We start from the raw sequence: 14,416 nt of genomic DNA on the forward strand, positions 1-14,416 counted from the left end.
AAACGTTTCCATAGTAGTTATATTCTGAAAGACTAACTGTATTTCCCTCCATCCTTTCCTGCCCCTCACTTATTCTATTTTCTACTTTGACCCTGTCCTTTTTCAAAAGTGTTGCTTCTAACTACCCTGTCCCCCAATCTACCCTCCCTTCTATCATACCCCCTTTTATCCCCCCCCTACTTTCCTGTAGGGTAAGATAACCAACTGAGTGTGTATGTTATTTCCTCCTTAAGCCAAATTCAATGAGTGAGGTTGACCCTTTCACCTTCCTGCTCTTCCCTTCCATTTTAACAGCTTTCTCTTGCCTCTTTTATATGAGATAAATTTACCCTATTCTATCTCTCCCTTTCTCTTTCTCCCATTATATTCCTCTCACATCTCTTAATTTTATTTTTCAGATATCATCCCTTCCTATTCAACTGATCCTGTGCCCTCTGTCTATGTATACAGGTACACACATATACACATACTCACATATGTATTTATATACACATACACCCTCCTATACATCCATATGTATGCATGTACACATACATATATATACATATATATTCCCTTCAACTATTCTCATACTGAGAAAAGTCTCATGAGTTACAATGATCGTTTTTCCATGTAGGAATGTAAATAGTCCAACTTTAATAAGTTCCTTATAATTTCTTTTTCCTGTTTACCTTCTCATTCTTCTCTTGCTTCTTGTATTTCAAAGTCAAATTTTCTGTTCAGCTCTGGGTTTTTTATCAAGAATACTTGAAAGTCCTCTATTTCATTCAATGAACATATTTTCTCCTGAAGCATTATACTCAGTTTTGCTGGGTAGGTGATTCTTGGTTTTAATCATAGCTCCTTTGACCTCTGGAATATCATATTTCAAGCCCTTCAATCCCTTAATGTAGAAGCTGCTGGATCTTGTCTTATCCTGATTATGTTTCCACAATACTCAAATTGCTTCTTCCTGTCAGCTTGTAATATTTTCTCCTTGACCTGTGAACTCTGGAATTTGGCTATGATATTCCTAGGAGTTCTCTTTTTGGGATCTTTTTCAAGAGGCAATTGATGAATTCTTTCCATTTCCATTTTGCCCTCTGCTTCTAGAATATCCAGGCAATTTTCCTTGGGAATTTCTTGAAGAATGATTTCTAGGCTTTTTTTTGATCATGGCTTTCAGGTAGTCCAATAATTTTTAAATTATCTCTCCTGGATATATTTTCCAGGTCAGTGGTTTTTCCAGTGAGATTTCACATTGCCTTCTATTTTTTCATTTGTTTGGATCTGTTTTATAGTATCTTAATTTCTCATAAAGTCATTAGCTTCCATTTGCTCCAATCTAATTTGCTGTAATCTAATCTTCAGTGAGTTTTTGAAATTCCTTTTCCATCTGGGCAATTTGGCTTTTTAAGGCATCTCACCATTGGCTTTTTGGACCTCTTTTGCTATTTGAGTTAGTCTATTTTTTAAGGCATTCTTTTCTTCATTATTTTTTTGGGGTCTCCCTTAGCAGGCTGTTGGCTTGCTTTTCATGATTTTCTTGCATTATTCTCATTTCTCTTCCCAATTTTTCCTCCACTTCTCTTATTTATTTTCAAAATCCTTCTTGAGCTCCTCCATGGCCTGTAATCAATTCATATTTTTCTTGGAAGCTTTTGATGCAGGAGTTTTGACTTTTTTGTCTTCTTCTGGTTCCATGTTTTGATCTTTTTTGTCCCCAAAAAAGAATCTTGTGATCTGATTGTGCTTCCACTGCTTGCTCATCTTGCCAGCCAATTACTTGACTTTTGAGCTCTCTGCCATGGTAGAATTCTGCTTCCAGAGTGGAAAGAGCTGTGTCCCAGATTGTTGGGGTTTTCGCAAATGTTGTCAGAGGTCTGAGGAGGGTGCCCTCTCTACAGCCACCACAACCTTTGCTACATTGGCATTCCTCACCCCAGGAGCACTACCCAAAACTATGACCCAGATCCAAGCAGGTCAAAGCAAGAACGATTACCCTCTGAATGGTCACTTGGTCGCCCTACAATCTGTAGGCCAGGAGCTTTAGAGGCAGCCACATGGCAGCAGCTGCAGTTATCACACCTCTGCCACTCTCACCATAGGGACCAGGCTGCGCCCTTGTATCGCTCGGTTCCAACAGAGTTCCCTACTCTTTTTACTTTCTGTTTGGCACTTATGTGTTGTGAAGTCTGGAAACCACCACAGCTGCTGGTGATTCACTCTCCTGAAGTCAATTCATTCCACTCTCCTTAGTTTGGACTGGCACCCCAACAATGTTTTGCTGGCTGCTGGATCTTGTGACTTCAAATGCAGAGTTTTTTCTGCCTGCATTACAGAAGTTGATGAAAAGTCAGCCAGTACTCCATAGGGTACCAAGATGCCTTTTGGTCAACTGATGTCAGGGTTTGGCGGTACTGGAAGTAGTGGTTGGGTACATGGAGTTAGTTTCTCTGCCAGTGGGAACCACCTTGCTTAGGTCAGCCATGAAAGTACTGTATCAGTTGCCGATGCCTCCAAAAACATGATGGTTTCACAGCTAAAAACAGAGTTCCTCCCACTCCTGAGTGTGTCGTTTGTCTCTGAGAATAGCATGGTGGTTGCTGGCCATGACTGCTGCCCAAAGCTGTTTAATTATGATGTCTCCAAATCAGACATTAAAAAACAGAGCATGCAAAGCAACATCTCTGCCATGGAAGACTTCTGCAACATGGACAAGAGAGCCACGACTGAGGATCACAACACTGCTCTAGACATGCGCTACACCAAAACAGTATCACCCAAGGGTCTATTTGTGAAGTGGATGAGCAAGACTGCCGCAAATGTTGTACCACTGGCATTGACGAAGCAATGACAATTTGGGATTTCAAGACTTTTGATGCAGGGGCTACAAATCATGTGAAGCTGTATTTCCTTTCTCTAGCATGACAGACTCTTGACAGAATGCAGCTCCAACATTTGCATGCACATGGGAAAGACCCTACCACAAGTCAAAATGGAGAAAATATCCCTTGCAGATGTTTTGTTTTTGGTTTTTTTTTTTAACATAATTAGTGAATGTATTGGTTTAAAAAATCAGCAGTGATGTCTTTTTTGGGGGGGGGAGGAAGAGTTAACAATCTTACTTTAATCAAATATATATCAATTACCTAGTTCAGGGGGAAAAGTCAGTTCCCTGAACTTTATATACAAATAGAAGTTACAAGAAGACAAAAAAAATACAGACAGAGAAACAGACCAACGTACAGGGCTTCCAGCTGTCTGACCATTATGTCTATACCTAGTTAGTTAACAGAGAGGGAAGCACCAACATCTGGGTTTTCAAAGCTAGAGGGCTCAACGGCTGCCCAGAGTCTCATCTGGCCAAATCACATAACTCTTCTCAAAGTGAGCCCCAAAGCAAAACCTCACATTAGGATATATATAGCCTTCTCCTGGGTCAGAGAATGTCACAACCCTCTTGACCCACTGCCCAATCACAAAGTAACAAGGTATGGGCATTCCTGAAAAACAAGCCTCCTGCCACAAGCTCCCTGTGACCACATTCAGCCTATTAGGGGGCAAAGTGTATTTTTAAATCGGGGAAGGTTCTCAGATTTACCACTTAGAGGGTGCCATCCTCTGCTCCTATCACCTTTTGATGTGGAATGCATTTCTTTTTTCTCAAAAGTACCTCAGCTGGAAGGAGAGAAATGCCTCATTTCCCATCCTCTCTTCCCTAATGACTTCTCACACCCTTCTTATAGCTCTGCAGATTTGATAACACCTGTGTTCTTTCTGTTGGACAAGCTGCTTCTGTTTGTGTGATACCAAGAAATTCTCCTCAGAGGTGACCTGGCTACTTTTATAAGAAGCTTCTGAACATACTCTACAACCCATACATGTTTCTTTCTTTTTGAGGGGAAGGAGATTCCTCAACTAAATAGATCAATAATTTTTTTAATTTGTTTGTTTCCTTTTAGTTTACAGGATTCAATTCCACAATTCCTTGAGTTTCACATTTTGTCCCCCTCCCTCCCCTCCTCCCCATGGCGGCATATAGTCAAGTATAGGATCTGTAAATACTTTCACATTATACATTAGTCAGGTTATAAAGACAGATTGTATCAGATGGAATGAAAAATGGTAAAGAGGACATAAAACCAAACAAGAAAAGGAAAACGATCAGGTATTTTGCTTCCATCTGGATATAAACTCAGTTCTTTCTAGTTCTTTCTCTGGATGCACACATTTCTCTCTATCATGAGTCTTTTGGGGTTGACTTATAAGCAGTGATGTCTTTTTGATTGGCTATTTCATTCCATTCTTGACCAAAGCTGCTCTTTAAGTAGTTTATTGTGGGAAGTTGTCACACTAAATTAAAGGGGGATTTTATGTAAATTGTCTGCTAGAAAAAAAATTTTTAAATATACAGGAAGTAAAAAAACCATGAACTCTGAGGCCAACTTCTAGACTTGTGACATCTCATTATTAGTCCCTCCTTTCTTTCATGGATGTCTACTACCACAGAACTACCATCCAAATTATAATGTACTAAACCAACTAGAAAACTGTTTTCCAAAGAGAAATCTTGCTTTAGTCATGATAACAATACCACTCATGGGAAAGTCTCTTACTGTGAAGATTAAATGGCAGGTGGGAAAGAACCAGGCCTTAGAATCCAAAGATTTGGATTTGAGTTCTTGGCCCCAACACTTGGGCAGCTAGGTGGTACAGTGGTTAGAGCACTGGGCCTGGAGTCAGGAAGACCTGAGCTCAAATCCAGCCTCAGACACTTACTAGCTATGTGACCCCAGAGAAGTCTCTTCACCCTGTTTGCTTTAGTGTCCTCATGTATTAAATGAGCTAGAGAAGGAAATGGCAAACCAATCCAGTATCTTTGTCAAGAAAACCTCACCAAAAAGGGGTCACAAAGAGTCAGACGCAAGTGACATAACTGAACAACAATTAATGGGGTTGGGAGAGAAAAGTCACAGATGGGAGCTGAGATTTTCTTGGGCTAACTCCCTAAATCCAAAAACTTTTTTTTTTCTTTTGGAGGGGGGAAGTCAATGCAATTGGGGTTAAGTGACTTGCCCAAGGTCACATGGCTAGTACATGTTAAGTGTCTTAGGCCATATTTAAACTTAGGTCCTCCTGACTCCAGGGCGGGTGCTCTGTTCACTTCGCCACCTAGCCATCCCAATCCAAAAACTTATTAAAGGAGGCCTCGTGGCCTCTCCTGAGCTCCATTGTACCATGGCTTAGGCTTAGAGATAGGTTATGAAAGGGCTATGTTCATTTTGGTGCTGTGCTTGATTTCTGGGAAGAAATACCAAATTCTAACAGATTGTAATATTTCCATTATATTGTTCAAATTCACATTTCTGTTCCAGAATTAGGCTAAAGTTGAATGAAGCCAAGGATTAGACATTCCACAGTAAATCTGAGGAACATAAACCTCCCTGCTTAACTGTGAATAACTAACAGCCCAGATTAAGACTTAGGGCTGTTCTGTCACAAAGGAAAAACTCTAATGAACTTAGCTCCATCACAGTGAATTCTAAAGATACTAATACCAACATAATTAACATTCAATAATGAATTTCTAAGTGAGTCCTCCCTTGACTCTAACCATAAAGTTTTAAAGCTAGGAGAGAAACAATATGAAGTCACCTTCATTTTACAGGTGAGGACATTGAGACCCAGAAGCATTAAATGATCTGCCCAAATAAATGGCTTTCTGTTGTTTTTCTTCAGTCTTTTCGGTCACATTTGACTCTTCATGACCCCAGGGGGTTTTGTTGGCAAAGATCCTGGAGTGGTTTGCCATTTCCTTCTCCAGCTCATTTTACAAATGAGGAAACTGAGGCAAACAGAATTAAGTAACTTGCCCCAGGTCACACATCTAATAAGTGTCTGGGGCAGGATTTGAGCTCGTGGCAATGAATGTTCCTGATTGCTAGTGCTCTATCCACTGTGCCACCTAGCCACCCTAAATAAAAGGCCAATGGGTGGCATAGAAGGTACTGAATTATGGGTCTTCTGGCTCTTGATCCACTATTTCTCCTATGGCCTTGCAGTGGTCTCTAAATCACTTTTTAAAGCATAGTTTTCCAAAACTACAATAACTCTCAAAATCAAATGGGGAAGGTCTAAAAGGGTTTCCTCCAAACCAGGTAGATTCAGAACACACAGGCTCTGCTGACCTTCAGAAAATCATTCCCCTCAATTTAGTCTTCAGTGTCCTTAGCTGAAAAAAAATGCAGGGTATGCGATAACATGACTTCTAAGATTCCTTTCAGCTCTTACACTGTACCATCTTGATCAATTCTCTTTATGTATGGAAATGTACTCTAAAGGGGTCATTCACTGTAAATGGAAAACCTACAAACAGCCTGTAGCCTGGCCCTTAATAAATTCTTGTTGACTTGATAATTAGTTAAATTTATCGTTAATAGAAACATGACTTGTCCAAAGATACACAACTACTTCGGTGGCCGAGTCAATACTAGAATTTAGGCCTTGATTCCAAGACAAGTACTTCCTCCATCAAACCACACAAGTCTTTTGGGAATAACATCACAAAGACCTGATTTCTGCCACTAAACTTATTGGTCCATTAAATGTTCTTGGTGTCGCATAAGTTCATAGGAACTACCTCACTTACCAGTTACATTCTGGGGGCACGAGCTTGCTGAGTTCTTCCAGAGACTTCTCAGATCGGTATTCCTGATAAGAAGCACATTAGAAAGGTTGTTCCAGAAGAGACCCTCTCTGAAGTTGGATGGCTTCATGGGATTGTCAAGATAGGATGCTTAGTGACATAACTTACCTGGATGAAGGCTACCGTAACCACAATCAGTACGGCCTAAAGACAAATGGGGAAAATAATTAACTTTGAAATGGATCAGGATAAAAGGAATAAGGTGTCAACTGGTCTCTAGTATTCCTTGACAATTCTATCAGCCTTTGGGAACAGGAAAGCTGAACAGTGAAGCAGGGGAGGCGAGATACTGTTCAAAAAGGACAAAAAAGAGATTGCTCCCATGAGCTATAAAAATGTCCAGAACTATGCTTGGCTAGTCCTGTACAATGCCCCAAGGTCACATACTCAAAGGGGCTCACATGAGAGGAAGCAACAAATTAAAGAATTTTAGAAAAAAGTAACTAGTCTGCCTTCTTTTCACAAAGAAAGAAAACTCAGCTTAGTGAGAAAAGATGGCGAAGTCATACAGCAAGCTAGTGGCAGAAAGAAGGAAGGACCTGGATGGACATTCATGAAGCACTTACTTTTTACATGATCTCATCTGATTCTCACAATTCTGTGAGGTAGGTGTTATTATCCCCATTTTACAGTTGAGGAAACTGAGGCAGAGGCCAAATTACTTGATCAGGGTCATGCAACTAGTAGGTATCTGAGGCTAGGTTTGAACTCAGGTCCTCCTGATGCCAGGACCAATGCTCTGTGCCATTGCGCCATCCAGCTAGTGTTTGTCAGAGCCTCCCAAAAAACAGATCTCAAAACACTTAATCTAATGTGATACTCACTACTAAGAAAATAGGGTAAGAGTTTTCTCCTCAGATGTTAATGCATAGAAGGCACCTGCTGATGACTTAACTAAGTGTGATTCCCACTTCAGACATCGTCAGCCCCATTGATTTCTAGTCCCTATTTATGGCTTCTCATCGACTCACCACTGTGATGCTCACGGCATCTTCATATTCTTTGGTAATCACGCTCACTAAAGCAGAGCCCAGAAGTAATAGAATAAGCGGATTCTTAAACTAAGGAAAGAAAAAGAAATGTTTACATCAGTTATGCTGGTCCACATTGACACAGAGAAACACATACGTGTTAAATATATGGACAGTCCTTGCCTTCTGGGTAGGTAATGCTTGGGGGGGGGGAGGGATGCAGTATAAGTAAGATTCTGTTCTCTGAAATATCCATTGCCCAGCTGTTTTTATACCGTCTCCCAATCCATTGAATTAGACTTTCATTAAGTTGCTTCTCAAGTATTTTCTCTTCAAATACCAATGCCCACTTATGGTTTAAGGAATATGGCCGAACATGTTGTGGTATAGGGTTGTGATGGAATATGACTGTGCAATAAGAAATGATGAACTCTATGATCTTAGAAAAACATGGATAGACTTGTACAAAACAATGAACAGCAAAAGGAGCAGATACAGTGAAGACAATACTATTTTAAGATCAACTTTGAGCCTCCTTCAGGACTTAGTTCAAATCTCACTTTCTCCAAGATGGTTCCTCTGGTTTCCCTCTGCACCCACTGTTAGTGCCTTTCCTATCAAACTGTTTCCCATCTGCACTGAATATATCTTGTATGTATATAGTTGTTTTCATGTTGCTTCCTTTGTTAGAATGTGAGCTCCTTGAGGGCAGGGACCAAATTTTTGCCTTTCTTTGCATAATTAGCACTTAGCACTGTGCCAGAAACTTTGTAGGCTTTAAATAAATGGTTGTTGGTGATGCTAATAATAGGGATAAAATGATTTTTCATTTTAGAGGTTTATTTGATGTGACTGTTAATCTTATAAAAAGAAAAAAACTCAGTACATCTTAAGAATAGTAACAACTCTCAATTACTTAGTGTAAACTTGTTTGCTTCTCTGACCATTTCCCTCCTAGATATTGAGGAAAGAGCAAGCTGTCAAGGGAACTGGAACATCAAGGAGAGTTGATAGGTAATTTTAGGGCATGGGGTATTTGTATTTAAAAAAGAAAACAAGGCAAAGAATGACAGATAAATGACACAAGCATCACAGGGGCTAATGAACAATTCCATATCTATTGAGGCACGACAGAAGGCTTTGTGGAAAGGGTCAGATTTGAGCTGGGACTTGTAAAATGGGCAAGATTTAGAATAAAAGAAAGAAATACAGAAAAGATTTCAGGCAATGATATTACTCAATCCAATATGTGGATGCTGGGGCACCCAAAAATATTTGGGGGACAGGAGGTAAACTGGTTGTGTTGGAGCAATGGATCTGTGTTCTAGAAGGATGAAAAGGTGAGATGGCATCTCTCCAGCTTCCCTATTGTTCTCTTGTGCTTTGTGCACCCCCATATTCTGGAAACTCCATGAAGGCAAAGGATATGATACTTCTTTAACTTTCTCTGATATATCTAATTAGCCTGATCCAATCCAACAAGCAACTACTATGTGTAACACTCCACAGTAAGAGCTAGGAATGCAAAAACAAAATAAAACAATGGGTCCTGCCTTCACAGAGCTTACATTCTAAGCAGTGCTCAGCCAATGAACACTCTAAAGGGAAAGCCCCATCCAAAGTCAGAGTATATGCCCAGGAGACGCTCCCTCCCTCCTTCAAAGTTGTCACTAATCTTTTCATCAGCTTCTACCGAAATTTAGCATTTCCTTTAATGATCTAAACACATGATCCTGAGAAAGAGTACCGAGGTTTCACTGTACTGCCAAGGGGCCCCATGACACAAAAAAATGCTAACTCCTCTCTAAAGAGTAGAACAATTATAGAAAAGGGGGATAATGCCTTGAGACCAAAGAAAAGAAGAAACAATTGGAAGATACTCTGAGTGAGAATCCATTTGTTAAGCAGCTACTGTGGTACAATATTGGATGCTAGGAGGAGGAGTTCAGTCCAGTCAAATCCCCAACGGGGAGGGGAGATGATATGTGGATGTGTATGCTTCTATCATCTTCCAAGAAATAACATCCAAGGCCTCCTGTTCTTTTCCTGCCACTTTTTATTTCAGAGTAAAAAACATGAAATAAATCAATGAATAAAAAAAGTTTCAAGGTTCACCAAGTCTGCTGATGTTAGCTAAGAACCCAGAAACAACTTAAAATTTTAACATTTCTATGACTGGTTCCTGTAGCCTACGCTGGTGTAATGTAATGCCAAGCAAAGGCAACTTCCCAAGGTTCAAAATACCAGCATAGGTGCTCTCCATTTTATTCAGTGACAAATTAAGAACAGAGGGAATCAAAATATGACATCATTCAAAATACAGCATTAAATAATCTCTAAGTACTACCCCACCCCAGGACCTTACATTCATTTAATCAATTACAAAGTCCCTGTTCTAAATACTACTACACCCCTAGGCTGTACCTTCAGTTAGTCCATCACAAAGCCCATCTTCTCAAATGGAGATTAGTTTCCAATCATAAGTAAAGTACATTCATTTGTTCAATCATAGAACACAAAAAGGTCAAAAGTTCCCCACCCCTGGATCACAATTGAATCTACCCCAGAGTTATATTAAGTTTAAGCACAGCACTTAATACCCAAATGGAGGTCTTTTCTTCATCTTGACAGGAGGCAAGTTCTCAGCAATCTTAGTTCCTGGGGAGACAAAGCTTAGCAAGGCCACGAGATACATTGCCAGTCTCTTCATTAATCCATCCTCTGTCTGCAGAACAGTCCTAGGACCCCTGAAAACATTAGCAAAACCCTCTTCCAGGATTTCTGCAAACATACAACAAGAAAATCCTTCTTCAGGGCTTCGGAACCAACAGCAAGGTTCCAATAATTCTGCAACAACAGCACTGTCCTTCACCAGTGAACAGTATTCACTCTCTGTCGCAGAACAGTCTCAAGAGCTCTGAACCAACAGAAAGGTTCCCAGACTTCTGCAACAACAGGATTGTCCTTCACCAGTGGACAAATCTGGTAAAACAACATCAAAACAGACAAAGTACCAGCATAACAGCCATGTCTCCTCAGTCCTTGGCAGCTCTGGGTTGTAGGTCTCAAAAGTCCTGGGCAATTCAAAGTGGCCCTCAGCAATACTCTCAGTCTCTCTCTGACTCCAAAAAGTTCTTCTGCCTCTCTCTTGTGTCTCTCCAAATCTACCACCAGCTCCTCCCAGTTCAGCACTCTCTTTTCACATCAACAAGTCCATCCCACAGTTGGGATTAACAAGCTCTGGGTTTTAACACAATCAAACAAAAAACCAAGCCAATACAGGGGAATCTTTAAATGCCATTACTATTACAACTGGCACAAAGTTTGCAAAACCATTTCTGTCTTATTCCCATGCTGTGCCAAATCATTCAGATCCCCTCTATTTTAGTTCAATCAGTATTATTCAGTTTGGTGTGATTCCATAGGGTAGTGATTATTTCTCTTATACGGTTCTGTATATTAAGGCCCAGCACTTGGAACTACAGATTGCAAGTTCACCTGCTTAACCACAAAAAGCTAACTGGAAGATCTCCATCCTAAATGGTACAGTCATAGTGACCAAACCCAGCATGGCGGAGGTGACCTAATGATATGGAAGGTCCCCCATCTTCCCATCCTACTGTGCAACTTGAGGAAATGACCATGAGCACTTGGCCAACAGGCGACCTTTGCATATGACCATTCTACCAGTGATGAGCTCATCGCTACTATGTTGAATGCTAGGCTCTCCTGGAGGGTCTATCCACCAATGAGATCCTGTATTTTACTCTACATCATCTCTGTATCACCTCACTAACACTACAAAATCAAGACCCTGGAGACAGAGGGCATCTCAGATCATGAGGCAGATCTGAGATCCTATTCCTTAAAGGGGGCCAGGCCCCTTTAATAAATGGTTACTGCCTTACAGTTCTGCCTCAGATGATAGACATATTTTTAATCTCACTTTGCTCTCTACCCATTGGGAACATCGGGAGGGTTACTACTATAATACCTCTGACAGCTGTTCTATGGCGTGATTGAAGGGAAGATTTTATATTTCCCCTCTAGGTTTTTGCTTTCTGCTACTGAACTAAGCCATCATCAGAGACAACCTTAACTTGTAGAATGGCAGGGAGAACACTGAATTTTGATCAGGCTCAAGTGCTCTTTGACACTTCATGCCTGGGTGATTGTGGGTTAAAGTTACACAACCTTTCCACAAGCCTCAGTTCCTCCAAATGCAAAATGGGGACAATTGAACTAGTACTACCTCAAACCAAGGTCCATCTTTTGGAATCAGTATTCTTCTAGTGATGGTAAAGGGTTCAAAGTCACAGAATGCCACAGTTACTAAAATTAAAGCAGTAGATCACCCAAAGGACAGTGGAAAGGTACCCAGTTATGAGAGTATGAAGATTAACCGTGAAGAATCACACCAGGAAAGCAGGGGCTTGTTTGGGATATTCTCAGAGGGATGTGTGACTGAAAAGAGAGGTGGACATGTCATGTAGCAGGAGCAAGGGATGACTGGTGAACAGCCCATTTTCCCCCAATGGTATTAATGCAGCATCAAGAGGTCTACAGGAATGTTCCAAATATAGTGGGTAGACTGCCTGTTCATGGAAGGATATGGATAAGTTGTACCCACATGGTTGAGGGTACCCTCTTGAGGGTACATGGGGACCCACATGGATACAATCAAAGCCCCAGTGACATACTGAAGTATAATAAATGATCTCGACACAATTTTCATAGATTTAATAATGGTCTCTAAAGAATATTGGGAAGGGTATAAACTATGATCTCACTGGGGAACCACGAGGTTAAAAGATTTGCCTGTGGTCACACAGACAGAATATGGAGTATATGGGGTCAGAATGTGGACATGAACTCAGATTTTCCTAACACAAAAACAAATTTTCTTTCTACTGTACTACATTGTATCTCTCTATAGAAGGGCTTTTTATAACCTGAGATAGATTTCAAGCTATCTGAAACACTGGATGGAAGAAAATTACATCTTTATTTTTATTACCCTCTAACTAAAATTTAACATTTTTTTCAATGATTTAAATACATGATTCTGAGAAGGGGTCCTTCAGCTTCACTGTCCTGCCAAAGTGGCCCATGAGACAAAAAAAAAAAAATGCTGAGTCCTTTTCTAAAGGGTAGAACTATTAAAAATTTGGATAATTCTTCATAAGGTATTAGACTAAAGTCAAATGAACAAAGGAGAGATTCATGCTGTAGGATTTATGTTCGTAAACACAAGGATTCATTTTTTAAAATTCTGCACCCCCCCCCCAAATGCTTTAGGACATAGGCCTTTTAAAACTTTATATATTAGATAAGAATTCTCAAATTTCTGTTTCAGTCATCAAATTTCATTTATATTCTGTGTGTGTGTAGATTAATGCCACACTATGTAAATATTATGATCACTTCAATTCTTCACTTAAAATGATTATTCAAGCAATTATTTGCATAAAAGTTCCTAAGACCTTTAGAATACTTGCATTGTGCTATCAAATGTAGAAATTGGGATCTGATCAAACAATCAATTTCTAAGAAGAAGTTTTTGATTAGTCAAGCTTTATAGAAATACAATCATCCTAGGAAATAAGAGATATACAAACATAAAGCAAAGACCAGGAATAGGGATTGTTAGAAGTATATGTCCATATAAGTATATATCTCTATCTAAATATGTCCATGTAGCCTTCTGTGGGGGGAGAAAGTGGGGAAAGAATCAAGTAAAAAGGGCACAACAGAGAACAAATGAAAACTTACAAGGAAGTAAAGAAAAGCTGGACAGCTCTCTGCACAATGGGTTGTATTTATAACATAGGCTTTCTTGAAATGTAAATTTATTGCTATATATTTTGAATCCTTTCACATTCTGCTGTGACATGATTTTTTTCTCTTATGTTATTTGTTTTCATTTTAAGTTTATAATGTTTTTTTTCTTATTGTGCATTTAAGTTTTAGAAAAATAAAATAAAAAAAATATAATAATCCCCTAAGACTCACAAATATGTGGACTTTGGAATTTAAGAAATTAATAAATTAGGAAACATTTGGAGGGTGTAGGAATGCCCAGAGCTTCTGTGCCATGCCTCTTAGGGATTATCTTACTCCTAGCCTAGTTCCAAGAAAGACTGAACTAACCTGAGCTGTCTTTTTTTGGCAGCTCCCCCTAAGCAGAATATTCTTTCTTAGCACTAGAAAGAAAGGGGACTCACAATAGAAAGTCACAGCTCCCTAAGGTTGGGGTGTTGGAGTCCTAAGAATGTCCCACACTCTCAATCCTTCAGTATCTAATGTCCACCCCCTCCTCATTTCACAGAGGGAGAAACTAAGGCCCATAAAGGTTAAATGACTTGTCAAAGATCACACAGATGGTAAGTGACAATGAGGCAGAATTCAAACCTCTGACTCCAAATTGAATTCTCTTTTGCCTATTCTACCTGCCCCAACCCTAGCTGAAGACTAAAATTTCAAATTAGTCCTTTATCTTTCTAGCTTAAGGCTCTGATCCGGGTTCAAGTGGAAATTGCCCAGGAAGGGGGTATTTCAGAATCATGGCTCCTGATAGTCAGGATGCCTGTAGGGGTTGGCTGCAGGTTTGAGGGGAGGGGGGGGCAGGGAAGGAGGCAGAGAACAAGACAGTACACACATCTCCTGAGGAGTGATAAGTTAGGAGGGCCAAGGGCCAAAACCAACTTGGCTTCTCTCATCATTTTGCCTGGGGCCTGGCCTGCAGAGCAGAGGAGGG

The 14,416-nt window shown here is 40.1% G+C and overlaps 1 protein-coding gene across 1 annotated transcript in view; it reads right to left on the reverse strand.

The window, feature by feature from the left end:
* Positions 1-14,416, reverse strand: part of ATP2C2 (ATPase secretory pathway Ca2+ transporting 2) — a 116,898-nt gene that overhangs the window by 56,592 nt on the left and 45,890 nt on the right. The window contains exons 4-6 of the mRNA XM_069085645.1: positions 7,660-7,749; positions 6,797-6,832; positions 6,632-6,693 (exon numbers count right to left, since the gene is read on the reverse strand). Coding sequence (XP_068941746.1) covers positions 6,632-6,693; positions 6,797-6,832; positions 7,660-7,749 — 188 coding nt within the window. The remainder of the gene's footprint in view (positions 1-6,631; positions 6,694-6,796; positions 6,833-7,659; positions 7,750-14,416) is intronic.

This window comes from Petaurus breviceps, unplaced genomic scaffold (assembly GCF_028583685.1).
Source record: "Petaurus breviceps papuanus isolate PSGF00001 unplaced genomic scaffold, PetGlider_PUasm1.0 176, whole genome shotgun sequence".
Classification (NCBI taxonomy): domain Eukaryota; kingdom Metazoa; phylum Chordata; class Mammalia; order Diprotodontia; family Petauridae; genus Petaurus; species Petaurus breviceps.